General features: G+C 44.1%; 1 protein-coding gene across 4 annotated transcripts in view; it reads left to right on the plus strand.

Moving 5' to 3' along the window:
- Nucleotides 1-12,726, plus strand: part of dcakd (dephospho-CoA kinase domain containing) — a 73,358-nt gene that overhangs the window by 34,503 nt on the left and 26,129 nt on the right. For 3 of the 4 annotated variants that reach the window (XM_063037764.1, XM_063037766.1, XM_063037765.1), the window contains one exon: nucleotides 6,584-7,235. In XM_063037764.1, coding sequence (XP_062893834.1) covers nucleotides 6,584-6,850 — 267 coding nt within the window. In that variant the 3' untranslated portion in view covers nucleotides 6,851-7,235. Of the gene's footprint in view, nucleotides 1-6,583; nucleotides 7,236-12,363; nucleotides 12,468-12,726 lie in introns of those variants that run through there. The other variant, XR_010016563.1, reaches the window with a different exon arrangement.

The raw sequence follows: 12,726 nt of genomic DNA on the forward strand, positions 1-12,726 counted from the left end.
CATAATCTCATCACTAACAATCAATTCCAACAACTTCCCAACCACTGATGTCAGGCTAACAGGTCTATAGTTTCCTTTCTGCTGCCTCTCACCCTTCTTAAATAGCGTAGTAACACTTGCAATTTTCCAGTCATCCAGTACAATGTCGGAATCTATCAATTCTTGAAAGATCATTGTTAATGCCTCTGCAATCTCTCCAGCTACTTCCTTCAGAACCCAAGGGTGCATTCCATCAGGCCAGGAGACTTATCCACCCTCAGACCATTATGCTTCCTGAGCACCTTCTCAGTTGTAATTTTCACTGCACAAACTTCACTTCCCTGACACTCTGGAATGTCCAGTATACTGCAGATGTCCTCCACTGTGAAGACTGATGCAAAATACGCATTCATTTCCTCTCATCTCTGCATCTCTCATTAAAATATCTCCAGCGTCATTTTGTATTGGTCCTATATTTACCTTTGACTCTTTTACCCTTTATATACTTAAAAAAACTTTTAGTATATTCTTTGATATTAGTCGCTAGCTTCCTCTCATAATTCATCTTTTTCTTCCAAATGACCTTCTTAGTTTCCTTCTGCAAGTTTTTAAAAGCTTCCCAATCCTCTATCTTCCCACTAGCTTTGGCTTCCTTGTATGCCCTCTCTCTTGCTTTTATTTTGGCTCTGACTTCACTTGTCAGCCATGGTAGTGCCCTTCTTCCCTTTGAAAATTTCTTCTTATTTGGAATCTATCTGTCTTGCACTTCCCTCATTTTTCACAGAAACTCCAGCCATTGCTGCTTTGCTGTCCTTCCTGCAAATGTCCCTTTCCAGTCAACTTCAGCCAGTTCCCCTCTCATGCCATTGTAATTTCCTTTATTCCACTGAAATACTGACACATTGGATTTTATTTTTTCCCTCTCAAATTTCAATGCGAACTTGGTCATATTGTGATCACTGTTTCCTAAGGGTTTCTTAACCTTAAGCTCTCTCCTCACTTCTGGATCATTGCACAACACCCAATCCAACACAGCCAAACCCCTAGTGGGCTCAACAACGAGCTGTTCTAAAAAGCCATCCCTTAGACATTCTACAAATTCTTTCTCTTGAGGTCCAGTACTGATCTGGTTTTCCCAAACCACTCATGTTAAAATCCCCAACAATTATCATGACATTGCCTTTCTGACATGCCTTTTCTATCTCCTGCTGTAATTTGTAATTCACATCCCGGCTGCTGTTTGGAGGCCTGTATACAACTGCCATTAGGGTCCTTTTACCCTTGCCATTTCTTAACTCAACCCATAGAGATTCTACACCTTCCAATCCTATGTCATCTCTTTCCAATGATTTAATATTATTTCTTATACACAGGACCACACCACCCCCTCGGTCTACTAACCTATCTTTCTGATACACCGTATATCCTAGGACGTTTGGCTCCCAATGGTAGCCATCCTTTAGCCAAGTTTCAGAGATGGCCACAACGTCACACTTGCCAATCTGTAGCTGAATTTCTAAAGTTTCAGAGATGGCCACAACGTCACACTTGCCAATCTGTAGCTGAATTTCTAGATCGTCCATTTTATTTCTTATGCTGCGTGCATTCAAATATAACACTTTCAGTCCAGTATTGGTTGCTTTCTGTTTTAACTGCACCACATCTCTATTGCTCTGTAACTCATCCCACTGGCTGTGATTATATCTGATGTCCTGCCTGTCCTCTCTATCATCTCTGTTGCAGGCTATCTTTGATTTATTTCTGTTTTCCCCTTCCTCAGCCCTATCACTCTGGTTCCCATACCCCTGCCAAATTAGCTTAAACCTCCCTAACAGCTCTATTAAATGTGCCCTCTAGGATATTGAGCAGCCCACGCAAAATGCTGGGGGAATTCAGCAGATTAGGCAGCATCTATCAAAGGAAATGAATATTTCAGCCAGAGACCTCATTGGGACTGGGAGGGAAGGAGAGGAGAAAGAAGGTGGGGGTGGGGGAATTGGTGAGTTCAATCAGAACTTACCCCACAGGTTAAATGTTGGTAAGCCCACACTATGGAAACCCATAACACCAGACACAATTGCACAACTCAGATATTTCCTGATCTTCAGAGGGGTTATTTCTCTGAAACTCCACAGATAAGAGTATGATTTGTCCACAACATCTCAGGAAGATGAATCAGTCCAGCAGGGTTAAATTCAAAATTATTGAAAGACCAAGGTCCCATTTTTTTTCTCATAGCACTGCCTCACTGCTTTGCTTTGGTATGTATACAGTAAATACCCAATGTGTAATACACCATCATGGTCACATCCTGTGTGATTTCTGTATGACAGTTGAGGTAGCATGGTAGTATTTTCATGGTCCTGGGAATGTGTAAACCCTACTGTGATCAAGAGATTTTTGTAATCTGTCAGCAAGCTGAATTTTCAACCACATAAATGATTGTGGAATTTCTTGACCGGGAAGGTCATGCTTAGTGCTTCTGTTTCAATGTAAGCATAATTTTACATTCTTGGTGTCAGTATTTTGGAAGCAAAAGTGATTAGGTGTTCATGACCTGAAGGTAATATATGTAAGGTGACAGACTTCATGTGGGGTGCATAAAAATGAGGACTCAGAGACTTCTCTGAATTATGGTGCCATTCAAAGTCAGTGCATTTTGGAGACCAGTTCCAGCTAGTCTTTGCTTGCAATAATTCACAGTAGTTACAGCACATTGGTAGATTGGTATGGAATCAACCTTAATATGCCTTCCTGTGCGAGGAATGGCGCCCCACGCAGCCTTTCGAACCGCGCCTTGTAAGGCATGAAAATGCCCGATGCTGGCCTCTCAGGTCTGAGTCGACGTCGTTGTCATCATCATCACCCTTAATAAGTCAACAGAACTGAGCTCTGCCAAGTTGATTGTTTCTGGTTAGTTCCGCTCTTGAGTCAATGCAAGCCATGGGCATCTATTCAATTGTCCAGCCTTTTACTGATCTCTGCAGGAGCTAGCATTTTCCCCGCTTCACTGCAGTTCTGTATCACTGTAATCTGGGCATGACCTTGTCCTGATGTTCTGTTACTGTAGGTGCGGAAACCAGAACATCATCCATGGAGGTGAAGACATGGGCCACAACATAGGAAAATGTAAAAAAAAAACCTACAGACTTCTAACAACAGAGAGCAGAAGTATTATACTGCTGCATCTTGTTTCTGTAAGGTCCAAGTGTACCCTGCCTGCATTAACCTTTTGCTCTTTACAGCAAGTTACCTCCATTCTACATTGGCAAGAAACTCAAATGAAATAGTGGATACTAGGGAAAAATATTGGAGGCTCAACATAGCAACATAATTTCCAAGCTTTCTCTTAGAACCCAGTGGTGGTAATAATGATTCCTTTATATTTATAAGTCAGGATTTTTCCAGGCCGTAGCAGGCTCACGTGTCAAACTAACCAACCAGTGATATGTGGAGCAAGAGGCAACTCCCATTGCTAAGATATTTCTCTCTGAAATGATGGATATTAATGAATTAGATGATCTATATGACACAACATGAAGGCATAATGAGATGTTATTATGCAGTATTATATAATACTGTCTGCTATTGTGCATGAGCATGATATCATACAATGCCTTGCTGTAATATGCAGTGCCACATGGCATGATGCACTATCACCGTGGCTGTGATAGTGCTGAGTGACAGCATAATCATATCATTGTTCATGTGGTGGTACTTTACATGTCTTAAACATGAGAAAAATCTGCAGATGCTGGAAATCCAAAGCAACACACACAAAATGCTGGAGGAACTCAGCAGGCCAGGGAGCATCCATAGAAAAGAGTGAACAGTCGATGTTTCATAGAAACATAGAAACATAGAAAATAGGTGCAGGAGTAGGCCATTCGGCCCTTCGAGCCTGCACTGCCATTTATTATGATCATGGCTGACCATCCAACTCAGAACCCCGCCCCAGCCTTCCCTCCATACCCCCTGACCCCCGTAGCCGCAAGGGCCATATCTAACTCCCTCTTAAGTATAGCCAATGAACTGGCCTCAACTGTTTCCTGTGGCAGAGAATTCCACAGATTCACCACTCTGTGTGAAGAAGTTTTTCTTAATCTCGGTCCTAAAAGGCTTCCCCTCTACCCTCAAACTGTGGCCCCTCGTTCTGGACTTCCCCAACATCGGGAACAATCTTCCTGCATCTAGCCTGTCCAATCCCTTTAGGATTTTATACGTTTCAATCAGATCCCCCCTCAATCTTCTAAATTCCAACGAGTACAAGCCCAGTTCATCCAGTCTTTCTTCATATGAAAGTCCTGCCATCCCAGGAATCAATCTGGTGAACCTTCTTTGTACTCCCTCTATGGCAAAGATGTCTTTCCTCAGATTAGGGGACCAAAACTGCACACAATACTCCAGGTGTGGTCTCACCAAGGCCTTGTACAACTGCAGTAGTACCTCCCTGCTCCTGTACTCGAATCCTCTCGCTATAAATGCCAGCATACCGTTTGCCTTTTTCACCGCCTGCTGTACCTGCATGCCCACTTTCAATGACTGGTGTATAATGACACCCAGGTCCCGTTGCACCTCCCCTTTTCCTAATCAGCCACCATTCAGATAATAATCTGTTTTCCTGTTTTTGCCACCAAAGTGGATAACTTCACATTTATCCACATTAAATTGCATCTGCCATGAATTTGCCCACTCACCTAACCTATCCAAGTCACCCTGCATCCTCTTAGCATCCTCCTCACAGCTAACACTGCCGCCCAGCTTCGTGTCATCCACAAACTTGGAGATGCTGCATTTAATTCCCTCATCCAAGTCATTAATATATATTGTAAACAACTGGGGTCCCAGCACTGAGCCTTGCGGTACCCCACTAGTCACCGCCTGCCATTCTGAAAAGGTCCCGTTTATTCCCACTTCAGGCGAAAGGAAGGGGAGAGGTCAGAGTAAGAAGATGGGGGGAGGGGACAAACAAGTACAAGGTGGCAAGTGATAGGTGAAGTGGGGAGAGGGGTGAAGTAAAGGGCTGGGAAGCGGATAGGTGAAAGAGATACAGGGCCGGAGAAGGGGGATCTGAAAGGAGAGGACAGAAGACCATCGAAGAAAGGAAAGGAGAGGAGCACCAGAGGGAGGTGATGAATTGTACATTGGGTTGGTAGCAAACCAAGATAAGACCTCCACAAAGCTATCAGAGATGCTAAGAGACAGTCCCAGTCCGCACTTGAGTCTCAGTTCAGCCGCCAGCTGTGGCCGGGGTTGCATACTCTAATGGGTTACAAAACAAAGTTTGGCAGCATTGTTGACAACAGCACATCCCTTCCCACTGAACTTAACACATTTCATGCACATTTTGAACAGAAGGGAATGGATATGGTACCACCCACCATGAAGGTCTGTAGTGTATCTGAATCTACAATAACCATTGTGGATGTAGGCTCAGTCTTCAGGAGGGTGAAGCCATGGAAAGCATCAGGTCCAGATCTTCTTAGATCCTGTCTGGATCAGCTAACATGGGTATTTGCAGACATTTTTAACCTCCCTCTGCTTCTGGCTGTAGTTTCCTTCTGCTTTAAGAAGACCACAATCATCCCAGAACCCAAGAAAAACAACATAACATACATTAACTCCCGGGAGTTCCGGGAGTCTCCCGCACATCGATAACGGCTCCCCGATGCCCACAAATTATATACAATATCCCAGAAATCGATTTTTTAGGAAGGGAGAGGGGAAAAAAAGAAAGAAAGAAAATGAATGAATCCTGCTTGATCTCTCTTTGTGCTAAGTAGACCTATCAGTTTTCCCTGTGGGTGTGCTTTACAGTTGACCTCTCTCTCTCTTCCATAGTCCATCAGTTCAGTTACTGCCGTCTGTAATGACGCTGAAATAATCCGGACAACTGTCGGTGATGAAGTACAAAAGCCTGGCGAAGAAATTCCCAAGGCTGGCGGTGACAACCTGACTACGTGAGGCTGTCCTATATGGGCAGGGCGCGTTGGCGTCTTAAAGGGGATTAGAGCAGGGTTTAAATTGGAGCGAAATTCCAAAATCGTCCACTAAGACATCTTTAAAAACGCACTTGCAGCAAGCAAATTCTTTGGGTTTTTTTTCCTGAAACACTTCCACTTACAGGTACATCGAAGCCCGCGATGAGCTGGGTTTAAGCGCAGCCGTTTTCAGAAGAAAAACCGATTTTAATAAATACCCGGCCCCCACCGAGGTCTCGTCATTAGGACAGCGAACTGTTTACCTGTGCTGTGCACTTTATATGCATTTTGAATTACACTTTATTAAATAATATGGTAATATATTGTTTTATGTGGTGTGCGTGATATATGGATTGTGGCTACACCGTGGTCTGGACAGAGATTGTTTCGTTTGTGGACAATCAGCCAGATGACAATAAACTTGAACTTGAAGATACAGAACTTCTAAATCACTCATTTAAAATCCCCCATTTCGATGTAAAAAAAGTAAGTTCTGATCCCGACTATTGCAGGGTGTGTGTGTGTGAGACTACGGACATATCTGTGATTGGACATTGTCCGAATGGATGTTAAACGGTGCACACCTGTAATAACGATACACCTCATGCTTTTATTTCTTTTAGGGACCACAGCATATTAGGGAGGCTAAGCGCAGGGAAGGCTGCTCAAGTATTTCACAGTTCTTTTCAGCAGAAAACCAAAGTCTGACAGAGAAGGTCACTAGAGCTGAGGTGTACTTTACATCTTTCATCGCTGAGCATAACCTGCCATTCCAGGTGTGTAAGCACACAGGCAAGCTATTCAGGAAAATGTTTCCTGATTCAGATATAGCAAAAAACTATGCCTGCTCATCAACCAAGACAGCAGCTATTGTGAAAGTGGCACATTAAGACAGAATTCAGAAGTCAGCTGTCTCACAAAAACACTTGTGAATCTGATGTCTTGCAAAATTCACAAATTCATTGACACAGACTGCTATGAGATTGAGACCTCCCTGAAATGAGTTCTTGCAGGGTGGGATGTCTGTTAATGGCTATCACCCAGTGACTCTAATATTGACTATCATGAAGAGCATTGAGAGGCTGGTCATGGCGCACATCAACTCCAGCTTTCGAGACAGCCTCCCTGGCTCTACACTCATCTCTGGAGCAACTGGACAGTAAAGGCACCAAGTTAGCTATTGTTTATTGACTACAATTCTGCATTCACTACTATTATTCCAAGCAAACTCTAGACCCTCGGAGTTAATGCATCCCTCCGCAAGTGAATCCTTTAACTTCCTGACCAACAGACTGCAGTCAATAAGGATAGACATCAACACTTCTGCCACGATTATTCTCAACACTGGCGCTCCACAAGTTTGCATCCTCAGCCTTCTGTACACTCATGACTGCATGACCAGATCCTGCTCTAAATCTGTCAACCACTCTAATGGGCCACATCTCAAGTAACAATGAGTTGGAGTACAGGAAGGAGATAGAGAATTTAGTGACATGTTGTCATGACAACAGCCTTTTCCTCAATGCCAATAAAACAAAAGAGCTGGTCATTGAGTTGAAATCAAAGACCCCACCCACCCCAGTCGCACTCTCTCGCGTCGGGCAGAAGATACAACAGCCTGAAGACACAGACCAGCAGGCTCAAGGACAGATTCTATCCCACTGTTATCAGACTCTTGAACGGACCTCTTGTATGATAAGATGGACTCTTGACCTCATAATCTACCTCATTATGATCTTGCAGTTTATTATTTACCTGACTGCACTTTTTGGTAGCTTTTACACTTTATTCTGCATTGTTATTGTTTTACTGTATTCTACCTCAATGATCTGATGTGTATGAACCTTGTTACATGTCACAATAATAAATCAATATCAATAGTGAATTGGCCACTGTAAATTATTGATAAATATTAAAATGTATTTATGCAGTGTAGGTCCTTCTGGCTACTCAAGCTGTGCTGCCCAGCAGTCTCCAGACTTAACCCTCGCCTAATCACGGGACAATTTACAATGACTAGTTAAACCAACCCACTTTGGACCGTGGGAGGAAACTGGAGCACCCGGAAGAAACCCACGCGGTCACGGGGAGAACGTACAAACTCTTTACAGACAGCGGTGGGAATTGTACCTGGGTCGCTGATACTGTAAAGTGTTGCGCTAACCACTACACCACTGCGAAATTTGGGGGAGTTGACGAGAATGCGGGGAAGAATAAAAAGTGGGATTAATGCAGGATTAGTGTAAATGGGTAGGTGATATCGTGGACTGAGGGACCAAAAGGAATGTTTTTGTAGTCTATATCTCCGTGTTTATGACAGAATGTGATGGTGTTATGTGGAAAAATAGGTTAGCAGTCCACTGCACAGCAGATTGGTACTTCTAGCACAGTGGTACATTATCAATCTCTATGCCAGCTCCTTTTCCACTGCTGTTCATTTCATCCTCAGCCCAACAGGCCTCTGCGAGCTTCTTATGCCGTTACATTCTCCGCACAAGGTATATCATAATATATGTATTATGAGTCACATGCATCTGAAAAGCCAATGACAGAATTGTGGATGGATGTGTGAGGCTCCTGCCTCAGCCACTAATTGAAATGGGCTGTTTGTTCATCTTTTGCTATTAATCTTTGTGTTGGTTTTTGAGTTCCCTTGGTAAGAAACGCCCATTGAGTCATTACAGATGTGATTAATGTTTGGACCAATATCTCATTTTTCAGCTTCTTGCCAGCAGATAGGAGTGTTTCTAGCTCTAGGAAAGCACAAAGCATTAAAGTCTGCCTCAGTGCTCAGACTTCCTGCCAAATCTTTATCAAATGAGTTTGATACCTGGCACTGCGGTTTAGATACATGTGCAAATAAAACTGCTGTGTACAGAGGTCAAGCTAGATAGCAGCAGCAGAATTACCTCCCCATTTCTCAGATACCGATTCCACTTTGTGATGCAGCCTCTCCTAACAGGAATCGATCCAAGATGTCAGCTCACAGCTGCTAAATATTTATTGTCTGTGCTCAGAATCTGATACTGTGCACCCTGACAGGACAAGTTAGCGCACCAAATATAAAACAAGGTCATTTAACAAGACAAGTTCTATTTCATTTAGAAGTCTGAGATGTTTTACTTCCTTGTACTTTACATGGCAATTACTGAAAGCGCAGCAGAAAGAATGGGCGGCTTTCTGCTAATTTCAGCACAGCAGTACAATTCTGTCCTGTTTAATCACTGCCTTAAACTACTTCACATGTTACTCTTTGCCATGAAGGAACAGGCTGAATTGTGTGGTCCACCTTGCACAATGGACTCTGGCTTTGTTTAATTGAAGAATGAAGATGATGACCTTGAGCCAGCGTGCAGGCCACTGTCAGCTCTGTGAAGCATTTAGAGAATACGGGTAAAGTGGAATGTATATGGTGAAGTGACATGTTAGGCAGGTCAATCAGAAAGGGAAACGTGGAGAAGCATAACTCAGGACTAAAAGCAGAAAGTGCTGAAAAAAAAAATGCAACATGTTGAGCAGAGTCTGTGGAGAAAGCTATAATGTTAAAACCTTAGGGTCAAGAACCCTTCATTATCTCTGTTCTCAGAATGGAGCTGAAATGTCAACTCCCTTTCCCTTTCTGCAGATACTGTCTAGTTGTCAGGGCACTGGAGCAGGGATCCAATCGCAGGCCCAGTACCGTGCACACAGTGATATTAATTGAGTAACAAATCCTGAGGTTTAAACAAAGTCAACGTCAAAGTTCAGGCAGAGATCAAAACAGCCAGAGAAATCCAAAAACCAGAATCTGGAAACAGACAGAGTCAATATTCAGACGGACAGAGTACAGATACAAATGCTGGAAAGGCTCAGGAAAATTCACTGGCACAATCTGGCAACAAACAGGTGAAAACACAATACACTGAGCAGTAAACAGAGAGGCAGATGATAGGTGGAGCACCATGAGACACGGGTGGCAGCAAAACAGGTAATAATGGGAAACAGGTGAGAGACGGAGTACTCAGTAATACAGGGGCTGGAGTAGGGCAGGAGCGGGGCAGGGGCACATGGCAATACAAAATCACAGACTGACAGCTCGGGGGAAAAAGCACAAAAAGACAGAGTTCAACTGGAGATACTGACAGTACCACCCCCACCCCCCACGGATGCCTCCTGACATCATGGCAGGTAGAGCTTGGCGCTGGCAATGAAAGTCCCTGATGAGTGAGGGGTCCAGGATGTTACGTGCGAGGACCCAGCACCTCTCCACAGGACTGTAGCCCTCCCAGACCACAAGGTATTGGAGTCCACGGCCCTGGTGACGAATGTCCAGCAGTCAACACACCCTGAAGGCCTTTGACCCATCGATGAGCCATGGGGGAGGGGGTTTGGGGACAGGACACAGGGGGTGGCTCATGAAAGGCTTGATGCAGGACACTTGGAAGGTGGGATGAATGCAGCGGAGAGTGGAGGGAAGCTTGAGATGGACGGCAGCAGGGCTGATGAAGCGGCGGGCGAGCTTGCGGGAATCCACCTTGAGGGGCAGGTCTCAGGTTGAAAGCCACACACACTGTCTCTGGTGGTAACGTGGGGCCTTGGAGCGATGGTGGTCAGCTTGATGCTTGATCCTAGCAGAGGCACGGAGAAGGGCAGAGTGAGTGCACCTCCACGTGCGCTGACAACAGTAATACTGGGGCCGGAGTAGAGCAGGAGCACATGGCAATACAAAACCACAGTCTGACTTCTCAGGGGAAAACACACAAAAAGACAGTTCAACTGGAGGTACTGACACTAGCCTGCTGAATAGTTTCAGCATTTTCTGGTTTTATTGCTGATTTCCAACATAAGCAAGGATTTGATCTTCTAAGATTCAGGAGTGTTACTAACAGCCAGGACTCAAGATTGATAGCCATATGGAGGAGCCTGCCCATGGAGAGCATTAACTCAATGTGGGTGTTAGCAGAGTGTCTTAATTTGGGCTCATGTCTTTAGTGTATGTGTTATCAGGATTTACTGAATTTAGTGGAGAGTTAGCTCTCATCTTTTGAATCAGTTTTTCATGTGGGACCTTGTCAAAGTCCTCACTGAAGTGCATGTTGATGACATTAATTGTACTGCCCTCATCAATATACATTTAGTGGCCACTTTATTGGATACACCTGTACAGCTGCTTGCAAATATCTTACCAGTCAATCATGTGGCAGCAACTCAATGCAAAAAATATGCAAACATGGTCAAGACATTCAGTTGTTCAAACAAACATCAGAATGGGGAAGAAATGTGATCTAAGTGACATTGACTATGGAATGATTGTTGGTGCCAGATGGGGTGGTTTGAGTATCTCAAAAACTGCTGATCTTCTGGGGTTTTCACTCACAACAGACTCTAAAGTTTGCAGAGAATGGTGCAAGGCACAAAAAACATCCAGAGAGCGGCAATTCTGTGGGCGAAAATGCCTTGTTAATGAGAGAGATAGCCAGACTGGTTCAAGCCGACAACAGTAGCTCAAATAGCCACATGCTACAACAGTGGTGTGCAGAAGAGCATCTCTGAATGCACAACATGGTGAATCTTGAGGTAGATGGGCTACAGCAGAAGACCACAAACATACACTCAGTGGCCACTTTATTAGATACAGGAGGTGCCCATTAAAATAGCTACTGAGTGCATTTGTTACTATTTCAAAGAAAGTCAAATTCATCAGGCAGGGACACAAGAGATTCTGCAGATGCTGAAAATCTTAACCAACACACACACACACAATGTTGAAGAAACTCAAAAGGTCAGGCTGCATCTATGTGGGGAAATTAACAGTTGATGATTTGGGCTATCAGGCTATCATTTTGTGTGTGTTAGTCAGATAGGACCTCTTATCACCAAGTGCGTGCAGACTAACCCTGGTCAACCCATCTTTCCAAGTGTAGATTATTCCACCCCTACTACAGACATTAGTTTCTCTGATCCGAGAGTACTTTGCTTATCCCAGCTGGCCTTCTCGGTGGAGTTTGGAAGATTCCGTTGGAGCAGCCCTGCGAATGCACTAGTGGTGGAGGGAATAGATGTTTAGGACAATCCACTAGCCCCTCCGTACTAATAGTGTTGCCCACATTAGGACCATATCCTCTTATGCCTTCCCTATTCTAAGTTACTCCTAAACATATTGACTGGATTGGATCCCACCACTCCTCTGGATGTGACTTCCAGATACCTTACAATCTTTATGTAAAAACTTTTCCCTCGTCTGGAAGAGGGGAAGTAGGGGAGGACTCCAAGCCAGATTGAAATGGTGGAATGTAAAAATTCCTCTACCCAATATCTTGTTAGCAAACGTACATACAGTCACTGGAGAACATGATTGAGGACCTAAGGGCAAGATTGCTGTATAGGAGGGAAATAAGGGATTGCTATGTTCTGTGTTTCACAGAGAAATGGCTCACTCAAGACATGCTGGATACATTGGTAGACCCGAGGGCTTCCTGATACACTGGATGGAATGGACTGCTGATTCAGAGAAGGCAAAAGCTGGAGGTCTGTATTGCATGATAAACTCTTTGTGGTGCATGGATGTAGTGGTCTTGTTGTACTCTTGTTCCCCCAACCTGGAACAGCTAATGGTTAAGTGCCACCGTTCTACTTACCACAAGGGTTCTGCTCTGTGATCCTGATTGCAGTTTACATATCACCGAAAGCCAATGTTAGGCAAGGACTCAAGATATTGAGTACAACGATTAGCAAATGAGAAACAGCCTACCCCGATGCCGTTTAAATCATTGTTGGGGAGTTCATT

This window comes from Mobula hypostoma, chromosome X1 (genome assembly GCF_963921235.1).
Source record: "Mobula hypostoma chromosome X1, sMobHyp1.1, whole genome shotgun sequence".
In the NCBI taxonomy this organism is placed as follows: Eukaryota; Metazoa; Chordata; class Chondrichthyes; order Myliobatiformes; family Myliobatidae; genus Mobula; species Mobula hypostoma.